Below are 19,771 nucleotides of genomic sequence, written 5' to 3' on the forward strand. Positions count from 1 at the left end.
TCCATTACTTTGTCTATACTTCCTCAATCAGTCTCGCTACTGCACTGATGTTTAAATGTCTGCTCCTCTTCTCTTTCAGTTTTAAAACAATTATACCAAATCTGTTTTGCATTTGAGCAAACAAGTGAAGTCAAAATAAATCAATTCCTTTTTATTATTAATTTATTTCTTAAACTGGTTACAAAAGGAAAAAAGTGATGTGGTAGTTAAAAAACAAAACCATCTGGCCACAGTGATCTACAGCCTCTGTTGTACAATGTATTGTAAATACAAATGCAGCCCTTGCTGACTTTCAGTAATACACAGCCCACCTAGAAATATAAGTTTTCCTTTTTAAAACAGTCTGTGTTGATATACCTGCCGTTGTACCAGTATGATACTAAGTGTGACCTGTAGACCTGTGGTTTACATCTTCAAGATTATGTCAGCCCAAATAAACACTTTATTGTCTTTATTGCAAATACAAAATGCAGATAAGCAGATTTGTACCCTCCACTACATCCCTGCTTATAACATACTACAATCCCCTTCAGCTATACCCTCACAGCTCAACTGTGTCCTCACAGCTTAACTTTCCACTCACATCATAACTGAATGACAAGTGACACAAATAGGCACCTTGTGTGATCCCCAAGAACAATTTTGAAAGTACAGTTATATAATAAAACTGTATAATAAAACCTTATTTTTTTCCTACTATTCCTCCATTGTTGCCAGTCCAGCTTGGCTATATGGGTAATAATAATGCAATTTCCGTTTGTTTACATGTACATAGGCCTAATCTAAGGAAATAAAAGATGATCTAACAATAATTGTTAATCTTCTATAGAAACCTGGCTGTTGTTTGTTGCTTGTTGGCAGCTGCCAGATTCTTTATTCAAAGACAGGAAAATTAGTTTGTCTTGTGAATACACACATTTTACACAACATCTCTCCTCTACTGAAGCCGATCCAGTTCCACCCAAGCTACCGCCCTCTGCTGGCTGTGGATGGCATTGCATATGGCTTCCAGCAGCTCATCAGTGCAGCTCCAGGCGCTGGGCTCCAGGGTGTAGTAGAGCAGGGGCAGCGTCTCCAGCTGCAGCTCTTCAGCCTGGCACACCTCCTCCATTATGCTGTCCTCTCCACACCGTGGAAAAAACTTCCTGTTTCAAGTGTTGGAGGGTCACATGAGGCAAATTAGAGGGAAACATGTTGGGCTCTTTCAAAACAAGACTTTTTGCATATCTGTAAGGTAAAAAAAATGGCACACCATCTGTACATGAGGTAAAATGCTTATTTACCCTTCTATGTGAATGATGTGATGTGTGTGGTGAACCTGGACAAGTCTGAATGAAGCACCAGCATGCAGCTAAGATCTGAAGTTGACCACTGTAGCACTGAATGGATGTGCACATACCTCAGCTTCTTGTGCTTTTTGTTCTTGGGGCGGATATGGATGACAATAGGGTAAATCCCCTGTCGTAATAAGCCCTCAACACTGGGCAGCCCCAGCTCCAGCAGACAGTGCTTGTCCTGAGACAGAGAGGGAGATTTGGAATAATACGTGACAATTCACGTTTATTATTATTACCTTGAACATGTTCTCTCTCCATAAAATGAAGAGGTGTTATAGGCGATAGCTATGATTGTTTATTGAGATGATTACAATTACTGAGCAAAATGCGGTGAAGTTGAGTAATAAGAAGGTGTGGCTATGTGTTTGTTTGGCAGGGGAAAACAAAAGACAACAGATATGTGTTTTTTAATACCTGGCTGATGATATCCTGAATTGACTGCAGCCGTATGCCCAGAGCCTGCTCTGGACTGCAGGAATCCAACAAAAACACTCTCTTGTCTCGTCTCTCTGAAGCCTGGATTGGCTCTGCAAACAGGAAACAGAGGGACGAGGAGACCAGGGTGTGTCATTGGAGGGTCAAATAAGGAACCATGTTTTTGTTCACTTGCGTTTGGGGCATCATGGGTGATTTAAGTGTGTTTGCTGTGCACATACCTGGCGGGCAGGTGTTGAACTTCAAACCAGACTCTGCTGGTTGCAGCAGCCTCTCGATGAGACGACAGGAGAGAAGAGAAGGGGAGAAGATGACCGGCCGCTTAGTATGGACCTGCACCGGCTGCACGACACTGTACGGGATCAAGTGCTCCTCATGACCTGAGGTGAGAGGCATGCATGAGGGTACGTGCACACACATACACACACACACACAAAGCAGATTTATCACATAGATATGCTGCTGAATTCAGGGACCGCTGTTGCTTACGTTTGCTGAGTGTGTAAAGGACCTGCTGCGTGGAACCAATCCCGCGGCAGCTGGGGTCCACTGCCTTGACCAATCGTACGCGTCCAGATGCTTTCTTCAAGAACTAGAAAAATGCATTTAATAGTTGTGTTTATTGTGTTTAGCAGTTCTGTCATAGTTTGGTTAAGTACAGTGACTGAAATTGAGCTTGCTGTTCCTGTCTTCCGACCTTTTTCTTGAAGTCCTTTTGCTCCAGGGCCATTTTTCGTAGTCTTACAAGCAACAACTGCTGTGCCCTGAGATTGAAAATGGTACAATCTAGGTTATTTACCCTCCTTACACAAACTGTGATTCAAACCAATGTTATGCTAATGTTAATGCTAATGTTTGTCTTTCAGAGCTAGTGTAAAAAAATCCCCATCATCTCTAATAATGCAGCAGTAAAATGAAGGTTTAATTGGCGTGCCTGTTGTAGTTGGGCATGGTTCCTGCCTGCAGGGGCTTGGCTGTGTGTGGGTCCACCAGGGAACAGCGCCAGTGGTATTTCCCATTGTACTTTGTGTCTGTGACATGTATGATGTCATCACAGGACACACCCAGAGACGGCGGGTCACCGAGGGGCTCCATGTTGAGATTGACACGCACATAGAACGAGTCAGCACCCATGAAATTAGGTGCCGAGAGCTGGGCGCACAGCTTGGCGTATGCTGTAAGAGAGTAAGAGAGGTCAGCTTAGTCTCTCTGTCTGAGACGTGAATGGACATTTTTTAAAGAAAACGGTATTGCTGTTTTACATCCATTTCTGTCAAACCTCTGAGAAAACGGACTCACCCTCTGGGTTGCTCTGGTGTTTGAGCGTTGAAGGCTCGGTCCACCACTGCAGAGAAAAGTGGGCTACCTCAGCAGTGCACTGGCTCAGCAGCACACTGCCCCCACCAAACAGAACCCGCTCCAGCTGGACAACATGAAGAGAAAGCAAGTTACGCTCCAGCCTTGAATTCTCCTGTTCTTTTTTTTTTTCAAACAACCCTCACACATATGATTTATTCACTATGCAGACACACACCTCCAGCAGCTCACTGCCCTCCTTCAGCCCATATTGTTCAGCTGGGGAACCAGCTCGCACATGGCTGACAAAGATCCCTGTCCGGTTTCCTCCGATTATCGTAATATCATCAGCTAGACTGGATCTTCTGTGCTTTGGTGAGATGGGGGGGCTTGAAGACGGGGAGCTGGGGGGTATCCTGAGAGATGGCAAAGATGGGCAGCAGCAGATAAGGACGGTGTGACATGCACAGGAGGCAAAACGTGGTACAACTCCACAAGTCTATCGACTGGCTGTAATTAAAAAGTTAACTTCTCTGTTTTGAGCTCAAACAATTTATTTCAGTATATACTCACATCATGTTGTATGTTATGTGAATATTTATAGCATTAAACCCTTTTGAAAACAGTTGAACCCTTATATTAATGTTTCATGAGATGTTAATCACTATTGTATTAAAATGTATCAGCTAGAAATGAACTGTTGGTTACATATTATGACTTACATAAACATGAGATAATGCAGTTGTTGTGACAGGGCCAATGTTCACTAGTAAAATAAATCCCCTAAAATGTTTGTAAGGCTTTTGCTGCATCATCATTCTTATCTATGATGGTATTAGATGTTGCTACAAGCAGCATATTAGTGGTACCATGGATGATTAAGCAGAAAGGAACCACATATGTCAAAGTTTTAACAATATTTTTAGTGGCTTTCAGTGACAGGTGGCAAAAACTGTGAGGTTGTACCTGGGAACACTGGGATCGGGTTGATGTGAGGAGACTGCAGGCAGGTTGACCAGGTCAGGGGGGAAGAGATGAGAGTGTAGGGAGTTCCAGGAATCCCACAAAGACGGTTCATTCTGCTCACCTGAAGACACCACAGAGCCTCATAACTTCAAAGTTCATGCATTTTTTTCAGTATGATGGATAACTAATGGAAGGTGGGGAGCACCTGAGGGCCTCATTTGTTTGCAAAGAAGACTGTGACAGTGGTTCATGCAAAACATGACAGAATCACACATACCTGGAATGTTATCATTCTCATCACTGCCCCAGGAGTCCAAGTCAAACCTTTTCAAGCACAAAGAATGAATGTCAATCAAATGAGGTTAGTTAGAACAGGCTGAAAATATGCATCGGCAGGGTTATGTGGGGCTGATGAGCTCACTCTGTGTTGAATCGCCGGTTGATGGAGTTCATGCAGGGAGGAAAGGGGAATGTGGAGAGCCGATTGATTTCCTTTTCATTGTCTTCTGTCTGAGGGTAGAAAGGTAAAGAAAAACACACATATTCTCACTCTGTCATCCTTTCTCTCTTTTTTTCTGAGCAGAGCTGTAATACTCACTGACAAAAGGAGATTCTCCTCAGAATTGGAGCGAGAGTCTGTGAAGGAGCAGAGGGATTTTTTAAAAATAAATAAAGTATATCTATAAGAAATAAATCAAGTATTGTCCTGCACTAAACTTGAGAATCATCAGTCACAACTTACCCTCTGAGTTTTCATTGGCTTGGCCTCCAGAGGGCGCCTGTGGCACAGGAAAACATGTAAATATGGTATTACGGCCTATGAGCTAGTGAGAGGTGTGGTGCAGGTGCTAACACGCTGAGAATTGCATAAGAATCTACTACGTCTCATATTCTAGACAATAACAAGCTCTTAGTGTAGCTGAAGAAATTTACTTTGGGGTCCAAAAGCTCCATTCTTTACATAGTTTGATAACAATGGGAGAAAAGATGTTGTTGCAGAGCAGTTGTGTCCTATGGAAATGATCCCTTAGACAAAGAAGAGGTTACACTGCACAAGTAGCGGCTATATGTGACAACAGCACCACATTCCTACAACTGATTCTGATGTAAATCATGGCCGTGGCAAAAGATGATTCCACTGTTATTATGAATGGGAGTAAAATAATAGCAGAATGCCAGCCCTGACCTTCCGCAGCAGCAGACGGGCACTACTGGCCCGAGGTCTCAAGTCCAGGCCGACGGAACAGCAAGGGCCGTAGCACTGGTCCTCGCTGCACAGGGACAAGTGGGACTGGGGAGAATGCGCAGGGAATGATGTATGTGTAAAATGTTCAGAGGTTGCAGCAGCAAAAGACAGTGCTGCACTCCCAACTTGCTGTACTCCAGTGTTAACTCACACAGTGCAGACAGGGGCTGCTCTGCTCCACCTGCTCCCGGCTCCTCTCCCTCTCTCTCTCCAGCTCCCTCTGCTGCTGCTCCAGGTTGGCCTGCAGCTCTGCAATGCGTTTACGCAGGCGGTTCTTATCCAGCAGACAGTCGGTGTACTCCAGCTGCAGGCTGTCTCGACTGTGCAGAGCCTGGCAAAAAGATGACAAAAAGAAAGAGAAAGAAGAAGTTTGCATGGTGTAAAAACCGTCAGGGATGCTAATATGCGGGAAACTGAATGACAAATACACTTTGTAAGCTGGTTAGAGATTGTTTTGGGCAGTGCCACACGTGAGCCACGAGTCCAGGCTCATACTCACCTGGTCTCTCTCCTTTTCCAGTTCCATGATCTGGTTGAAGTAGGACACACTCCTCTTCTGCTCAGTCTCCCAGTCCAGCTGGAGAGTTCTCACCTTCAACTGCAGCTGCTCGCACTGCGACTCTAGCTGCAAATATAATTTACCATTACAGCCTCTTCAAAGGCAGAAAAGAGACAAAACACTGCGTTTGACAGCAAATCACACTTTTCGACAACTAATTAAAGTTGAAAAAGTTGTGACACCGGTTCACCTTGTCCCTGTGCTCCTCGGTGCTCTGTAGCTCCCCCTGTAGTCTGGTAATGACATCACAGAGCTCCTGCCTCTGCTCTGCAGACTCCCTGCGGTCTTGCTGCAGGATATCCATCAGAGCCTCAGGTAAACAACAGAGAGGACATTTTTAGGACATAAAACACTGTACCTTTAGGGACATCATTTGAAACAGGCTACAAAACATTTGGCTTGAGGACTATGAGGAAAAAGCATCAACAGCTGTCACATATTACAGACTGTAGATTTAAAAACATACTATGACTCCAGTCGCAGGAACTGTGTCCCTCACTTGAGTTCCTTTATTCTCAGCTTTCTGAACCTCAGCATGCTGCAGCGGCTTTTCCAGTAAAGCAGGTGGAGAACCATTTACTCCATTAGAGAGCAAACTGTTTCTTTTTGCTGGCATATTATTCCCTGGAGTATCGAGATTGTCTGCTTCTGTCAGCCTGGACCTGAGCTCCTCTACCTGTATGGAGAAGAGGCAAAGTAACCATAAAGACATGTTGAAAAGCAGCTCTGTACTTTTCTGCACCAAGCACTTCTTAGGCTGCTGTAACACATGATGCAATGACATGACTTGTCGGCTGTTTATCAATATTAATGGTATAAATATAATTTTGTAAAATAAAAGACTTACACGCTTTTTGTGGTATAACTACTTGTCAGTGCAGGACTGTTATGTGGGATATGTGGTACAGACATATCTTCTTTCCAAACTCTTATTCAAGAAGTAGTTGGGGTTAAATAAAAAGTAAACTTAAGTGTTTATTATGCACAATTACAAGACCTCCCGCATACCTATATAAGCAAGCACACTGCACATGAGGTAACAAGACCATAGGGGAAATAATGCAGTTGGTTGTTAACATCACCATCTTTTGGGAAATTATTAACCACAAACATTTCCAGGTTCATAGCCAAGTTGTTTGCACCACAGAGGTATGGTCGACAGGTTGTGGCAGTGCTCAAACTAAATAAAAGTGAGGCTGATAACATCTTCATAGTTTGAGCTGCTCACTTCAGGTCTTACATTGCAGCTGCATGCCAGCCGAAGCAGTTTCACCTGAAGTGCCCTGGGCGGTATTATTTGCTGCCTTATCAATCTGTCAAACGAAAACATTTGGATTCTTCTTGCCCTGAGCCTGAGACAAGTGGTGCCTCTGGCAAACAGACCCTTACGTTAAATAGAAATGTATGGCCCTCGTGGAGCACCTAAAACAGCACTTTAAAGTTGGCAACGGGAAAAGCTGGGGGACTTGAGACAAGAAGATCACTATTATTAGCAAATTTACCATTTCTGCAGCCTGCATACAGCTGCTTTCAAAGTCAGGCGCAGCTGAGGAATGTGGTGGTAGAAAGAAAGGGAATGACTCATCCTCTCAGTAAATGACTGTGGTTGTGTTGGACAACCTCTAGGTATCAATATCTGTAGACTCATTGAGTTTATAAAGCTGACTGTGGTGAGAAAAGCAGTCTCTTTAACCATCCTCAGGTAAAATCAATTTAAATGGAATATGAAAACACAGCGGAATTCACATGTAAAGAGTTTCTGGTTTTACATATGCTGCTCCCAAGAGACCTACCTGCCTCAGTAGCTCTCTCTCACGGCAGGAGGCCTTGCCTTGTTCCTCCAGGGCCCTGGAGTACTTCACGGCCTGCTCCAGGTGCCTGTCCTTCATTTTACCCAGCTCTCGGCTGGCTGACTCCCAGTCCTGTCGCAGCCTGGGGATCACAGATCATTTTTGCCTGTCATTCTCCGAGACAAGCGAGCAGAATAGGTGGATGCAAACGCAGAGGGACAAACTAAGCTCACAACAAAAGTGAGACAAACCTCTCCAGCTGCAGCCTATCCTGACGTAAGTCTTGAGCTTTCCTTTCAGCGCGGCTGCGTTCCTCCTCCGCCATGCGGCAGCGCTGAGACAGGCGTCGCTCGCACATACGGCTGTTTCGCAGCTGCTCCCTCAGCTTACGCACCTCCAGAAGCAGAAACTGGGTCAACCCCTCCGGACCCTCCTCATCTGGGGAGTTAAGACAGGTGGAGGTTATGGATCAAGGGGGCTTTTGGATGAAGCATAGAGAAACTAAATTTGCTTATACTCATATATACTCCTGAGCATCATTATCATGAAGAATTGCGTGCTCAGCTCTGCAGGGAGTACTTATCTACTAGATACCACTGAGCACTTGTGAGTCATTTGAAGTGCTTGTATCTCAGATCTGTTTGCTGGGCCTGTAACATTCAGAGATAAACCTCACTGAGTTCTTTCCAAAGATTGAATGTCTTAGTTCTTGAACTATTGAACTATTTAATGTCCTTTTACTGATGCCCTCTATGTTTGCTATCCACTGCTGCTATAATACCTGAAATCTCCCCACTGTGGGACTAATAAAGGTATATCTTATCTCATCTTATCTTATCTTATCTTATTTCACACAACCTCCAGCCAATACAAGTGGAGTCAAGTCATTTTTTGAACGTCAGATTAAAGTCTCAAGACTGCACTCAAGTCTGAAGTATGAAACTTTGTGCAGTAGTCATCATAGTGTCTAAAAACCACTAACACAGTTCTAGTTAGCCTTTCCAATCACATCAAATCAGATGTATTCACTGGAATATTCTAATATTGTGTCTTTTTCCAGTGAAATAAAGCATCTTTTCACCGAAAGGGTACCCATGAAAATTCTCAGATTTCCTGACAAGGAAATCGAGGTTGTTTGCTCAAAAGTGTGTGACTGTCCTTGCACTGGGCCACCAGTTTGAAGAAGGGCTCAATCACAGGACACTGTCACAAGTCATGTTAGTGTTTTGGTTGATTTTTTTCAAGCCTGAAGTCAGTTTAAGGATCTGAAATGTCTGACTGAAAATTGTGACGGTCCACACTTCTGCAATCCTCGACATGCTGAGAAACCCCCGCTTACCCAGTATGAGGGAGCATCGCTGCGTGGGCTGTTCTCCAGTCAGCTGTGTGTACTGCTCTGGGTGATAAAACTCCAGGGATTCCATGAAGGCTTGAAGACCTCGCTGGCCCTGACCTCGCAGAATGTCCAGCAGACGGCCTGTTCGACGAAAGGGAAAACCAAAGAAGTTGGAACAACGTTGAATTAATCACTGTCCCAGGCTGTCAAGCCCAGCCATAAAGTCCGACCTCTTTGATGTGGGTGTCATTTACTCCAACCTGACCATGAAGAATTACTGCCTGCAGGATGAGCTAACTCACAGCGCTCAGGTGTTTGTCTTCATCCTGCCTTTACTTGCGACATCTCCCCTTCATCTTTATCCTCTTTCACTCCTCGTTCTTCTCTCTGCGTCTGCCTCACACTCCCCTTTACTTAACGCCGTCTTTCATCTTACTCTCTCCTTAGTTCCTGTCTGTTTTTCTCACTGCAGCATTTATCTTTGCCCACCTGTTCCTCTCTGACAACATGCTGCACAGTCATTCCCACATAATCTTTCTTCTTTGGGGGTTTTTCAAAAGATCCACATTACTTGATCTTAGTAAAGACCATATTGCACGTCGTCTCCCTGAGAGAATCCCTAGATTCAGCTATCACTGGATTACTTTGATACTGAAGAAAACTTAAAAAACGTGATACTTCTCAGTCATGTTTTGAAGTTATAAGGACTTTTTTCTCTGTTTTCTCATCAGTTTCATGCACAGTTACTTGCAATGGGCAGTGGAGATAATGCTCTCCTCAGAAAGTGTAAGTGAATTGAAAACTATGTGTATCAGATTCAGATTTGAATGCCTCCATGAGCTCTGTGTCAGAACCACTGCGTCTGCAGCCATTGACCATATTGGTAAACAGGTCTCACTCAACAACCACTGTGTCCCTTTCATTTCATGCCTCATAGTATCTCCGCCTGAACTGTGATGGATTAGCTATCTTAAGCAATTTTTAAATCAATGTTTGGTCTTTCATGGCATCTAAACATGATTAAACCTGACGATTTTGCTTGAGGTGTTGAATTTAGCAGGATGGCGATGTACAGATGTTTGCACATGAGATGTTCCACCTCTCACCGGCCTTGGTGATGCGCAGCGGGTACTGTGTGGAGTTGAGCACCTCGTCTTCATCCTGTTCATCGATGACCTTGCACTGGCGCAGATACGGGGTGAGCTTGGCCGGGTTGAGGATGCGTGTGAGCTTGTGCCGTACGCCCTCCACGCGATCCCAAAGCTCCTCACAGCGCTCCTCTGACCAGGAAGGAGAAGGTCGCACCTCCTCCTGAGGTATGTCCCCCTCCTCTGCCCAAATTGGGACACCTGCAAGAGACCGAAAATTTACAAGCAGTTCAGGTCTGAGTTCTGTGAGAAAGGATTGTGCAGACACAGAATAGAAGACAGAGAGTTTATGCTTTTTCCTCTGGTCTCTTTGTCACACTTTAAAGCAGAGGGCCAGACTGACAGATATATCGAATGTCCAGTCCTAGACAAAATATTTTTCCCCATGGAGAATTCCACAGTTTGTTTTTGTCTGACTACGCTTATCTGTCTCTGCAACTCTCAGCCATCAAAAAGTGGGACATTTCAGTATGCTACAACTATGATTTCTAAACAATCACAGTCTGATCAGAAGATAAGACGGCAGAAGCAAGCACATGAAGATCCTTTATGAACCATTTTATAATCCCTTTAATTTCAGCCTTAATTAAAAATCCTCTTTGTCAAACGCTGAATGAATAGAAGTCATTCTTAAGGATATATAAAAGGCTTATTGGATTTATCTGCTGCCATACTTAAGGGATGAGAGTTGAGATTACTGGAAATCTTCTGAGGGACACTGAGGGGAATTTACTCCCTACAAAATCAGACACAGTCTGACACATGAACATTTAGCTTGAAGCCACTTGATCAGGTGAAAGCCAACAAATGTTTAAATGAATGAACTTATATATCATACACAGCATGAGTTTGTGACTTATTTAAGAGCAGCAGTGGTTTTATACACTGTTTAACTCCTGTCGAGCCATGCGTCTGCTGTTACGAGGGCCATAAACTACAGTGGGGAGGACACTTTGTGGGTCAGTGTCTCAGAGTGCTGGAATGAAAATACCCTTGTGACTCATATCGCACACCTAAAAACACACCAGGGGATGCAGACAAAAGCTTTCTCAGCCCCATTCACCTCACACTGCGGAGGAGAGAGAAAGTGAGTAAGCCTGCCACTACAGGAGTTTGCTTAAAACCAGCTAAACACATACTTACACTAACTCGAAGTTGTTTTCTGGATTGTCTACATGTTATCGCAATAATACCAGAATGGCTGATTGCAAGGGAGGGAAAGCTTTTACCGGCGTCCCAAATCCAATGAGAGATAACTGAACAAGGCGCGCTACAACAACACAGGCCCCTCAAAGCTGCATAGATATACAGGCAAAAGCCCATGACTCATTTCTGCTGGTTTAACCAATGTAGTGACTCTATTATAATCACAGGGAGGTCGAGGTTACCACTTTCTTTCTCATCTCGCGCTGATCAGCCTAAGAAAGACATGTAAACACTCTCATTCTAAGCTCTGATAACGTGTTAAGGGAGTTTGTCCTACTCTATACATTCTAGAAACAACCTTTAGACGAAGCAGTCATGAAAACAACCCTATCAGTATATGCCCTCTGTGTTTTAATGCTGTCATTTACTGATGAGGAGAGTGAAGCCCTGCTGCTCTGTGCAGCTGATCTGAGCTATTTGTGCTAACAGGCAGGCTGAGGCAGGTCCGGACACTCTGGAATCTCTGTCATTACCAATAAACAGTCTTGAGACATTGTTCTCACCACGTAACTCCTCCTCGTTACACACAAAGTAATAAAGAAAAAAAAACTATCCTGTATCTACCATCACCTTTTCTTAGGAAATGATTGATGGCACTCAGTTAGAAGTAAGGTCCAGTGAAAACTGTGAAAAACAGATAATCTGAACGGCAAAATGAAGATCTTGTTCTCTTTCCTTTTCTTTTTGTTGTTTTTTGCTGTCAGATCTTATTTAGCGTTTGCGTGAACTTTTGGAAAGTCTAGCTTTACAAAATGAAAATTATAAATATGAGATGCACTTTTGCATTTGACTGGACTGAAAATATACTGTTGGTAATAACCAGGAGCTCCAATTATTGTGTTCAGTGTTTGGAAAAAAGAGAGCGTCTGTTCTGGAGAAATCACCTGAGAATTGATGCTCAGAAAAAAATAAATAAATAAAAAAAAATCAGCCATAGTGTCACATTTCACAGCCTGCCACTGGATGCTTCATATGACGCAGATTACAGACCTACACGTTTGAGGATTGTACATAATGTGATGGATTATTGTGTAAAATGTGAGAATTAAACCTGTTGTTTTGATACTTCAGATTCAGAGATTGACACAAACCGGAACCCGGACCTGAGAACTTAATCGCTGATAACGCAGCAGTATCAGGGCACAGCACAGCCCTGCTGCCGTCTCAGGTGCAGCCGTACGGTGACAGACTGATAAATCCGCGATCATTTCCCAGAGGTACCTTTCAAACCAGCACCGGTAAGTAACAGTTAAACTCTTACACTTACCACTCATGTCTTGAACCTGCTTGAATCCGCTTGAAGATGAGACCGAGCAATCAAGAGCTTTACATCTCACTCAGCTCCAGAGACGAGTCCAGAGTGAAACTGCGCGCTGACGGCTGTGTGTGCGTGTGTGAGCGCCACCTGACCGGAGTGCACACCTTGGCCCACTCACCTCCCCCACCCTCGATCAACCACAACCAGCCAATAAGCACCCGAGGAGACAGGGGAAAAAAAAGTCCTATTTAGCAGCACATCACCACGGATGTCCTCTGTCAACCCTGTCTTTACTGCTCTGGAGAGTGTCTAGAAAGCGACCCCTGACTGATTTCCGTACAATGGAGCACGTAAGCGCTAGATGGCGCTTTCAACCAATGATTGTGCTCTCATAAACCTGCAACTAGCATGTAACATTATAGAAGTAACACTGATCATATTACTATATATTCTCAGTGGTGAGTGGAAAGTATTCAGTTCAGAAAGGACAGTTTCAGTAATTTGGGAGCTTTGTCATCAAGGCTTGTCACGGAAATTTGTTCAAGAATATGACTCATTAACACTGTGAGTCACTTCCCAGGTGCTTCGCCACCACGAGGAATAAGAATAGCTCCTCAAGTTGTAAAAGTGAAGGAGAGACAGCTTTATGTGGAGGACTCTGTGCCCTGACAGGGAGCAGGTTAGTCAGCAGCACAGCCAAGAGAAGAGAGTTTCACCCTCTCTCTCTTTGTTTGTTTCTTTTAACCTATGGCTGTGCCACCCCTAGCTCTACCCACAGATTGACTGCAATGAATGGAGTATTATAATGACCGGGATGGCTGACTCACACTGTTTGATGCGGAGCACCATCAGCTAACTCATCTGTGCTTAATAATGGCAGATAAAACCAGGAAGTGATGAAAGGTCAAGACAAGTAGAGGCAAGTGGCCTGAAAGTGTATGCAAATTAGTGAGATAATTACAGGCCCCGCGTTCGTCAGCTGTGCTCTTCTCCATCCAAATAAGCATCAAATAGGAAGAAAAGGTGAGTTTGTGTCTGTGTCACAGTTCAGACTATGTACATTTTAGAGGTGAATGATGGATGAACATGAAATCATGTGGGTAACTCTTGAGTGTGAGATGGGACTGGGTGGAGGCCGTGGGGTGAAATGTGTCCTTCGGTTACAGTGTGAAGGCAGACAGGAAATATGGGGTGCCTGGCAGAAGAATGCATCTTTTTCTTGGCATGTGGACAGGAAATGTCAGGCTGCCCTCCGTCTCTGGGCCTCCCCTAAACAAACAGGCCTCCCGCTTGGGGTCTCGGCACTGTTGCTTAGAGATAGTGTGGGTTAATGTAGGCAGAGGATGTGACGGAGACATTACTGCATATCATGTACTCATATTCACTGCAGGAAGTGATGTTAGCCGAGGATGCTCTATCTGCAAAGTCTTCTGAATAAACTGTTTACGTAATTGCTTTTGCAGAAATAAATACAGATTTTGCATCACACTCAGTATGTTGAGCAGTGTTGTTTGTGTTGTCTCTCTGTTGTAGGTATCTGGAAACTTATTTTAAATGTAAGAATTTACAGACAAGAAACAGTCAAATCAAGTCAGCTCAGTTTATCTGTACTTTTATCTTGACCCTGCTGACCCACTGATATTGCTTTTTGTAATACTTGCTGGCTGTAATGACTAAATTTCCCAGGTGTACACTCCATAAAGTCTTATCTTTATAACCAAAAGAAGCCTCAGTACAGGTATGCATAATTAAGGAAATAAAGGCTCCGTAAAAGGTAATAAGTTGGTGGGACGGGAGACTTTTGCAGAGCCTGGGAGTGGCAGCAGAAAAAGCTTGGTCACCTTTGGTTTGAGGGTACGAGTGAGGAGCTGAGAGAAGTAGGTCATTTAAATGACTCTATTGCCTCCATGTGTTTTTATCTCCTCCTATCGTCTTTGTTTGGTTCTCTCTGGTTATGACTCACACAGTCACGCCTCCTCTCTTTCTGTCATTATTTCATCACTCCCTCTTGCAGACCTTTTTATTCTGTCTGTTCTTTCCTCCATTTTTTTTTTTTTTTTTCTCTTTGCCTCCGACAGACCGATCCGTCCTCCAGCAGTCTGTCCGGGCCTTGGTCTGAGGAGGGAGGGAGGGCGGGCTGCAGTGCATGAGCATTCCTGTTGTTTCTGAGGTGACAGCGGCACAGAGGGGCCATTGACAGCAGCACTGGACCCCACAGCTTGCTCATGCTGGAATGTGTGATATTGTGACACTTCAGTGACACAGAAATAGACTGTGCAGAATTCTTTAAGTGCAGTGTTCACTTTCGTTGAGCAAGAGTTATTTCAACGTCGTTTTGAAAAGACAAGACAAGGCAGTTGTATGGGAAGACACTCAACCCACTTGACCACCATGACCGTGGTGATGTAGCTGAATGATTTGTCCTGAAGCAGAGGACAGGTTGGGTCCAGCAGGGACCTGGGTGGGCCTGACAACCCTCACTGCTGCTCTTTGTGGAATAAGGACGTTTCTTTTGCTTTTCATATGTGTGTGCTAATGCAGACAGTGAGCTGGAGAGAAATTTAAGAGGTTTCTCCACATGTAAAGATTTTTAGTTCAGACACCTGAATTGATATAAAGAACATTTCATGTATACTCAACAATGCTCAAACAGCTCCAGCGTCTGTTGGTTTCATTTCTATGTCTGTCCCACTCTGATCCTGCCCGGCACACAACAGGCCCGGCTCTTCACCCAGCAGCTGACCCCCCGTGGCTCCATCTATGACTCAAGCCTGGCGGCTGCACAGAATCGCCCCTTTGTGTCCGTGAAGAATGTGTCTTTTCTGACTTTTTTTGGAAAACAGAGGCAGAGATAGAGAGGGATGGGGCCATGAGTAACTGAGACAGATTGAAATCTTGACATGTGATTTATGCCTCCTTTTGTAGGCAGGATGCAGTGACAGTAGCTTTCACTATTGATCAGGCTGGTGGTACTCAAGATACCTTTGATGCCTTATGAGAAAATTGAGATTTTAAGTGAGAAATAAATATCAGACACCATGAAACGTTTCTTTTCTCCACTCCACAGATAGATTTCTAAGGGTGCTGTGCTGTGGTGATAAATGTGCCTTGACCATCAAAGCACTTGTGGTCTATACAGTTAATATAGCCTCTCATTCTCAGCTCTGCAACTGTGTCCTATATGGCAGCACCAGTGTAGTTTAATGAGATCTTGTAAACATCCCACAGCAAAACCATGCAATTTCCTGTTTAACATGGAATCAACATCAATAACACCAGAGGGTCAGAGTGAAGGAAGGAATTCTTATCGAAGCAAACAAGAAGCTTGGAAAAACAGTGAGTTGGCCAAAAATGTGAGAAAATCTAAACCAGAGGCCATTTTATGAGTATTTATTTACCAGTGAATGAACTTTAAAAATCTGATTTCATTTTCATGACCTGCTGTGTGAAGGAAGTTTTTGTTTTCACAGACACAAACGTCATGTGGAGACAACGTGGCTGACCCTTCTGGATACAAATCAGACCTCACAGACGCTCATCTGGGCAAACTTTGAGGGCTGGGACAAGTCATTCTCCAGCCTGGATGCTGGTCACAATCAAGAAGCAACTGAGCATAAGTTTACATATTTAAGATATTAAATCACTCTAGATCAACACTTAGTTCAGGCCTCTGCAGTGCTCTGAATGACAGGAGTGGGGAAGGTCTTATGACTCAGACTGACTCAAAGTCTTTATTATTAGTAGTATTATAGTTAATCAAAACTAAACTACAAACTAAAACCAAGTATGAAAAACATTTTAATTTACTGGAATAAAAATATTGTCTTTGTCATTTTGGACAAATTTGTCTTCACAACGAGCATGAGGAGGCATTGGTGCATATGTTTATTGAGACTGGGAGGTCTGCGTGACTGTCAGTCAGGTACCTTCACAAAGTGAACTAATACCTATTCTGAAATACTCCATATTATAATTAAAGAACTTGCAGTTGCATCTAGAGGTGAGCTTGCAGACTGTAACCAACTGAATACCCCTGGCCTCAGCCTCTTCTTCCAAGCATATAGGCCCTCTCCATAGCCAGTGTTTGGTTTGTCTGCTCTTTGCTACTGTAGAAACATGGCGGAGTCCATAGAAGAGGACCTGCTCCCTCTGTAAAAAAAATAAAAATGAATTGAAAAAAATGCAAAACTATAGCAACTCTGCACTGGATGGCCCAATGTTTCTTTCAGTTTTCTACCAGAAACCGCTTTGAAGAGCTATAAATATAAACATTTAAGCATAAATGTATACTGTAGCTCTAAAAAAAAAAGGCATTTCAGTCTAGGCGCTAGCGTCACCCCCTCAGCTCAGGTTCCACAGTTGGCCATAAGTGCCCCTGTTCGCTCTGACACCCAGATAACAATGTATGAATTGCCCGTTGATCAGCTCATTATATTGTTTGGAGTGTCTTTTCCGACACACTGGCAGACAGATGTGCACTCACGCATGACTTGGTGGTGCCAGTGAAAACTGACGCCCCGGCCTGCTCCCCTTCCTGTCACTCTCCTTCCAGGGCGGTGAGGTTTGAGCTGACGTTTGAATTACAGGGTGTTACATAGCTGTCTAAATTTGAGCTCCACCACACATTTGAACTGCAGACATAGACAACTTTTAGCAACCGCTGCACATCAATTTCCAGATACACAAACAGTTTTAAAAACGCAGCTATTGCTAACCACATGCTAAAAGCTGCCTCAGAACAGGAACAGGGTTATAGTAATAGAGCAGTCACGACACTTTTGGCATCGACAGCCTGTCTGAGTATTTATGTGTGCGTATTTAAGCTTGCATTTCAGCCCATGTGCTGTATTATATTGTATTGTAAGCGGATGTAATGTCCCTGCTCTTTTTTGCAATTTAATGGACAAACTTGGAGATGACGTCCAGGCGTCACCTCACCCTCTGCTGGATCACATTTCCCTGGCTTCATGGATTCCCTCTTAAGCTGACATCAACAAAACAAACACCGGGAAGAAAAGCATTCCTCTGGGGAACAATAACAATAAAGTGCGAGAGTGGCAGTGTGGTAAGACACTTAAGCTCTATTTCTGGCTCAAAACAACAATGTTTGTCTGTAATCTCTAACAGAACATTTTCAGGGTCATCCAACAAACGCAAATATTAACAATGGCATTTTGTCTTACAGGAGTTTCACGTTGTTCATTAAGATTACAGGAAGCCATTAAGTTTCCTAATAAAGCTCTTGGCAATCTTTGGTCTCTGTTTCCGTCTCCAGCGTCTGTCAGCATCTGTGTGCATGCTCGAACCATTAATACAGTATGTCTGGAAAGCACAATGGCTGGTTTCAACTCTCACCAGCTCTCCCAGACATCATCATCTGTCTCCCCGCCAGGCAGACATGCAGGGACGAGGGATTAACCCTTGCTGAGAATTCTCCGAGCTGTTTTCTGTGGTCTGTCAAACATGATCGCTGCATAAGACTCTGGCATGTCGCTGAACATTATGAGTGGACGACTCGCACATCACTGTAGAGAACTGAGCTTCAGCATCGTGGTTCTCCACGTTTTTTTGGCTTATGACTGCGATCTTGACAGTAGTAGAACAAAATAGAGAAAGGATTAAAAAATCCTTTCTGGTAAGTCATCTAATGGTGCCTGAACACTGTCTGGCAGCCTCAGAGGGGCTGTTGACACAGAGCTTAAAAGCCTTTGCTCTGGTGTGAGTGTTTTGGAGTAACATGATAAAATATTGGATATCTGCAAAAAAAAAAAAAACCTTTATGTACATCAGCAGAAGTGAGGTTACATAGTCAAACTACTTGAAGTTTTAAAATTAATGATCTGAGCTGGCTAACTTAAACGCTGCATCCAAAACCATCAACCAGTAGAAGTTGCTAATGCAGCATCAAACATGTGATCCCTCAGTAGCTTCCCACCTGCACACCCTGTAAGTGGAGTTCGATGGATAATCCTCAGACCCTGTAGGTTTAACAAGTTACTCTAAAGGTTTAAAGCCCTCTTTTCACAAAGGACCGCAGCTGTAGTAAACATGAATTCACAGGAATGACACATCGAACATGCATTGTTCCACATTTTCCACGTGTCACCAGAAAATCACAAATAATAACGTGTTGCAATAAATTGAGTATATTTGAGTGTTTTGGGGCATTTTATTGAGTGAACATTTTGGAGGCCAACATGAAAAGCTGAGATTATGTTGCAGGAATAGTTGGATATGTATCTGTGGAGGCTTTGCTGTGATACATAGGCTGAGTATTTGATCCTCAATGAATACATTTTGCTGGTGTGTCCACTGAAGACGCAGTTTCCTGAGATGTAGTCAACAAGGAATAGCCGCTGCGGGGCTGTTGATATGCGACGTTCTGTTCAGAACTTTTTCTGAAAAACATCTGACTCCTAAATTTAGAGCAGGTTTCTAAAAAAAAAAAAAGGTGAGGTCACTGTTCAGTGACTGTCAGAACTAAGTGTTTCAGTGTGTGTCTGTGTTTTCATGCCCATTTTTTTTTCATTGTAGCTTAGAAAGCACTGAGGACTGATGTTACAATGCTCTATTGTCTCTGGGCCAACACTCGGCTTCCTGGCAGCTCAGAATCCACGGAAACAGCAGCGCAATCCAAACAAAGACACAGGGGTCGTCTTCTTTCATGTACCCCCTAACCCAACCCTCCATATATCAACCTCATCAGACCACCAGCCCCGCCCCCCCACCCCACGTCAAATGAACAGTCACATTTCCTGAATAATGTTCTCCAAATGCACATCTGGGTTTTATGAGAACAGGAGTCTAACCTGGATCTGTCTTCCAGAGCAGACTGACGGACACCCACCACGAGGAGTGATGCTCTGGGCGAACGGGAATCAGCTCTCCTGATTCATACATGACTCGTTTAAATGTGTGAATCTATTTGGGGACAGCAGCGAGCTGTTAAATGCTAAAGGAGCTTTAGGGTCTGAAAAGAGTTAAAGCGTCTTGGCTGCCTCTCTGATTTGTGAGAAAGTCATTTCCTGTGAAGAGAAACTTTTTCTGTCTCAGGGACTTCTCATCCTGTTTGACTCGCACTCCTTCCTCTGCAGCCCCTTCTCTTTTCTCCTGCCATGAGTTTCATGTTTTGGCCTGTTTGTCCTCTTTTATATCTCCTACCATAACTTCAATGTATAATAATGTTTAAAACAC

The 19,771-nt window shown here is 43.8% G+C and overlaps 1 protein-coding gene across 1 annotated transcript; it reads right to left on the minus strand.

Annotated features, from left to right (window-relative positions):
• Positions 1-180: 180 nt before the first annotated feature.
• LOC139343152 (caspase recruitment domain-containing protein 10) lies at positions 181-12,699 on the minus strand. The gene is made up of 24 exons (XM_070980636.1): positions 12,587-12,699; positions 10,072-10,314; positions 8,969-9,106; positions 7,881-8,067; positions 7,629-7,771; positions 6,306-6,511; positions 6,030-6,149; positions 5,780-5,905; positions 5,432-5,611; positions 5,221-5,325; positions 4,777-4,813; positions 4,633-4,670; positions 4,456-4,544; positions 4,312-4,358; positions 4,035-4,155; positions 3,307-3,484; positions 3,072-3,195; positions 2,707-2,947; positions 2,470-2,536; positions 2,262-2,364; positions 1,994-2,152; positions 1,752-1,864; positions 1,400-1,515; positions 181-1,145 (listed from the first exon to the last, which is right to left on the minus strand). The coding sequence occupies exons 1-24, from the start codon at positions 12,591-12,593 to the stop codon at positions 938-940; spliced, it is 3,096 nt and encodes a 1,031-aa protein (XP_070836737.1). The 5' UTR covers positions 12,594-12,699; the 3' UTR covers positions 181-937.
• Between the last annotated feature and the right edge of the window lie 7,072 nt (positions 12,700-19,771).

The sequence above is a fragment of the Chaetodon trifascialis genome, chromosome 15, assembly GCF_039877785.1.
Source record: "Chaetodon trifascialis isolate fChaTrf1 chromosome 15, fChaTrf1.hap1, whole genome shotgun sequence".
In the NCBI taxonomy this organism is placed as follows: Eukaryota; Metazoa; Chordata; class Actinopteri; order Chaetodontiformes; family Chaetodontidae; genus Chaetodon; species Chaetodon trifascialis.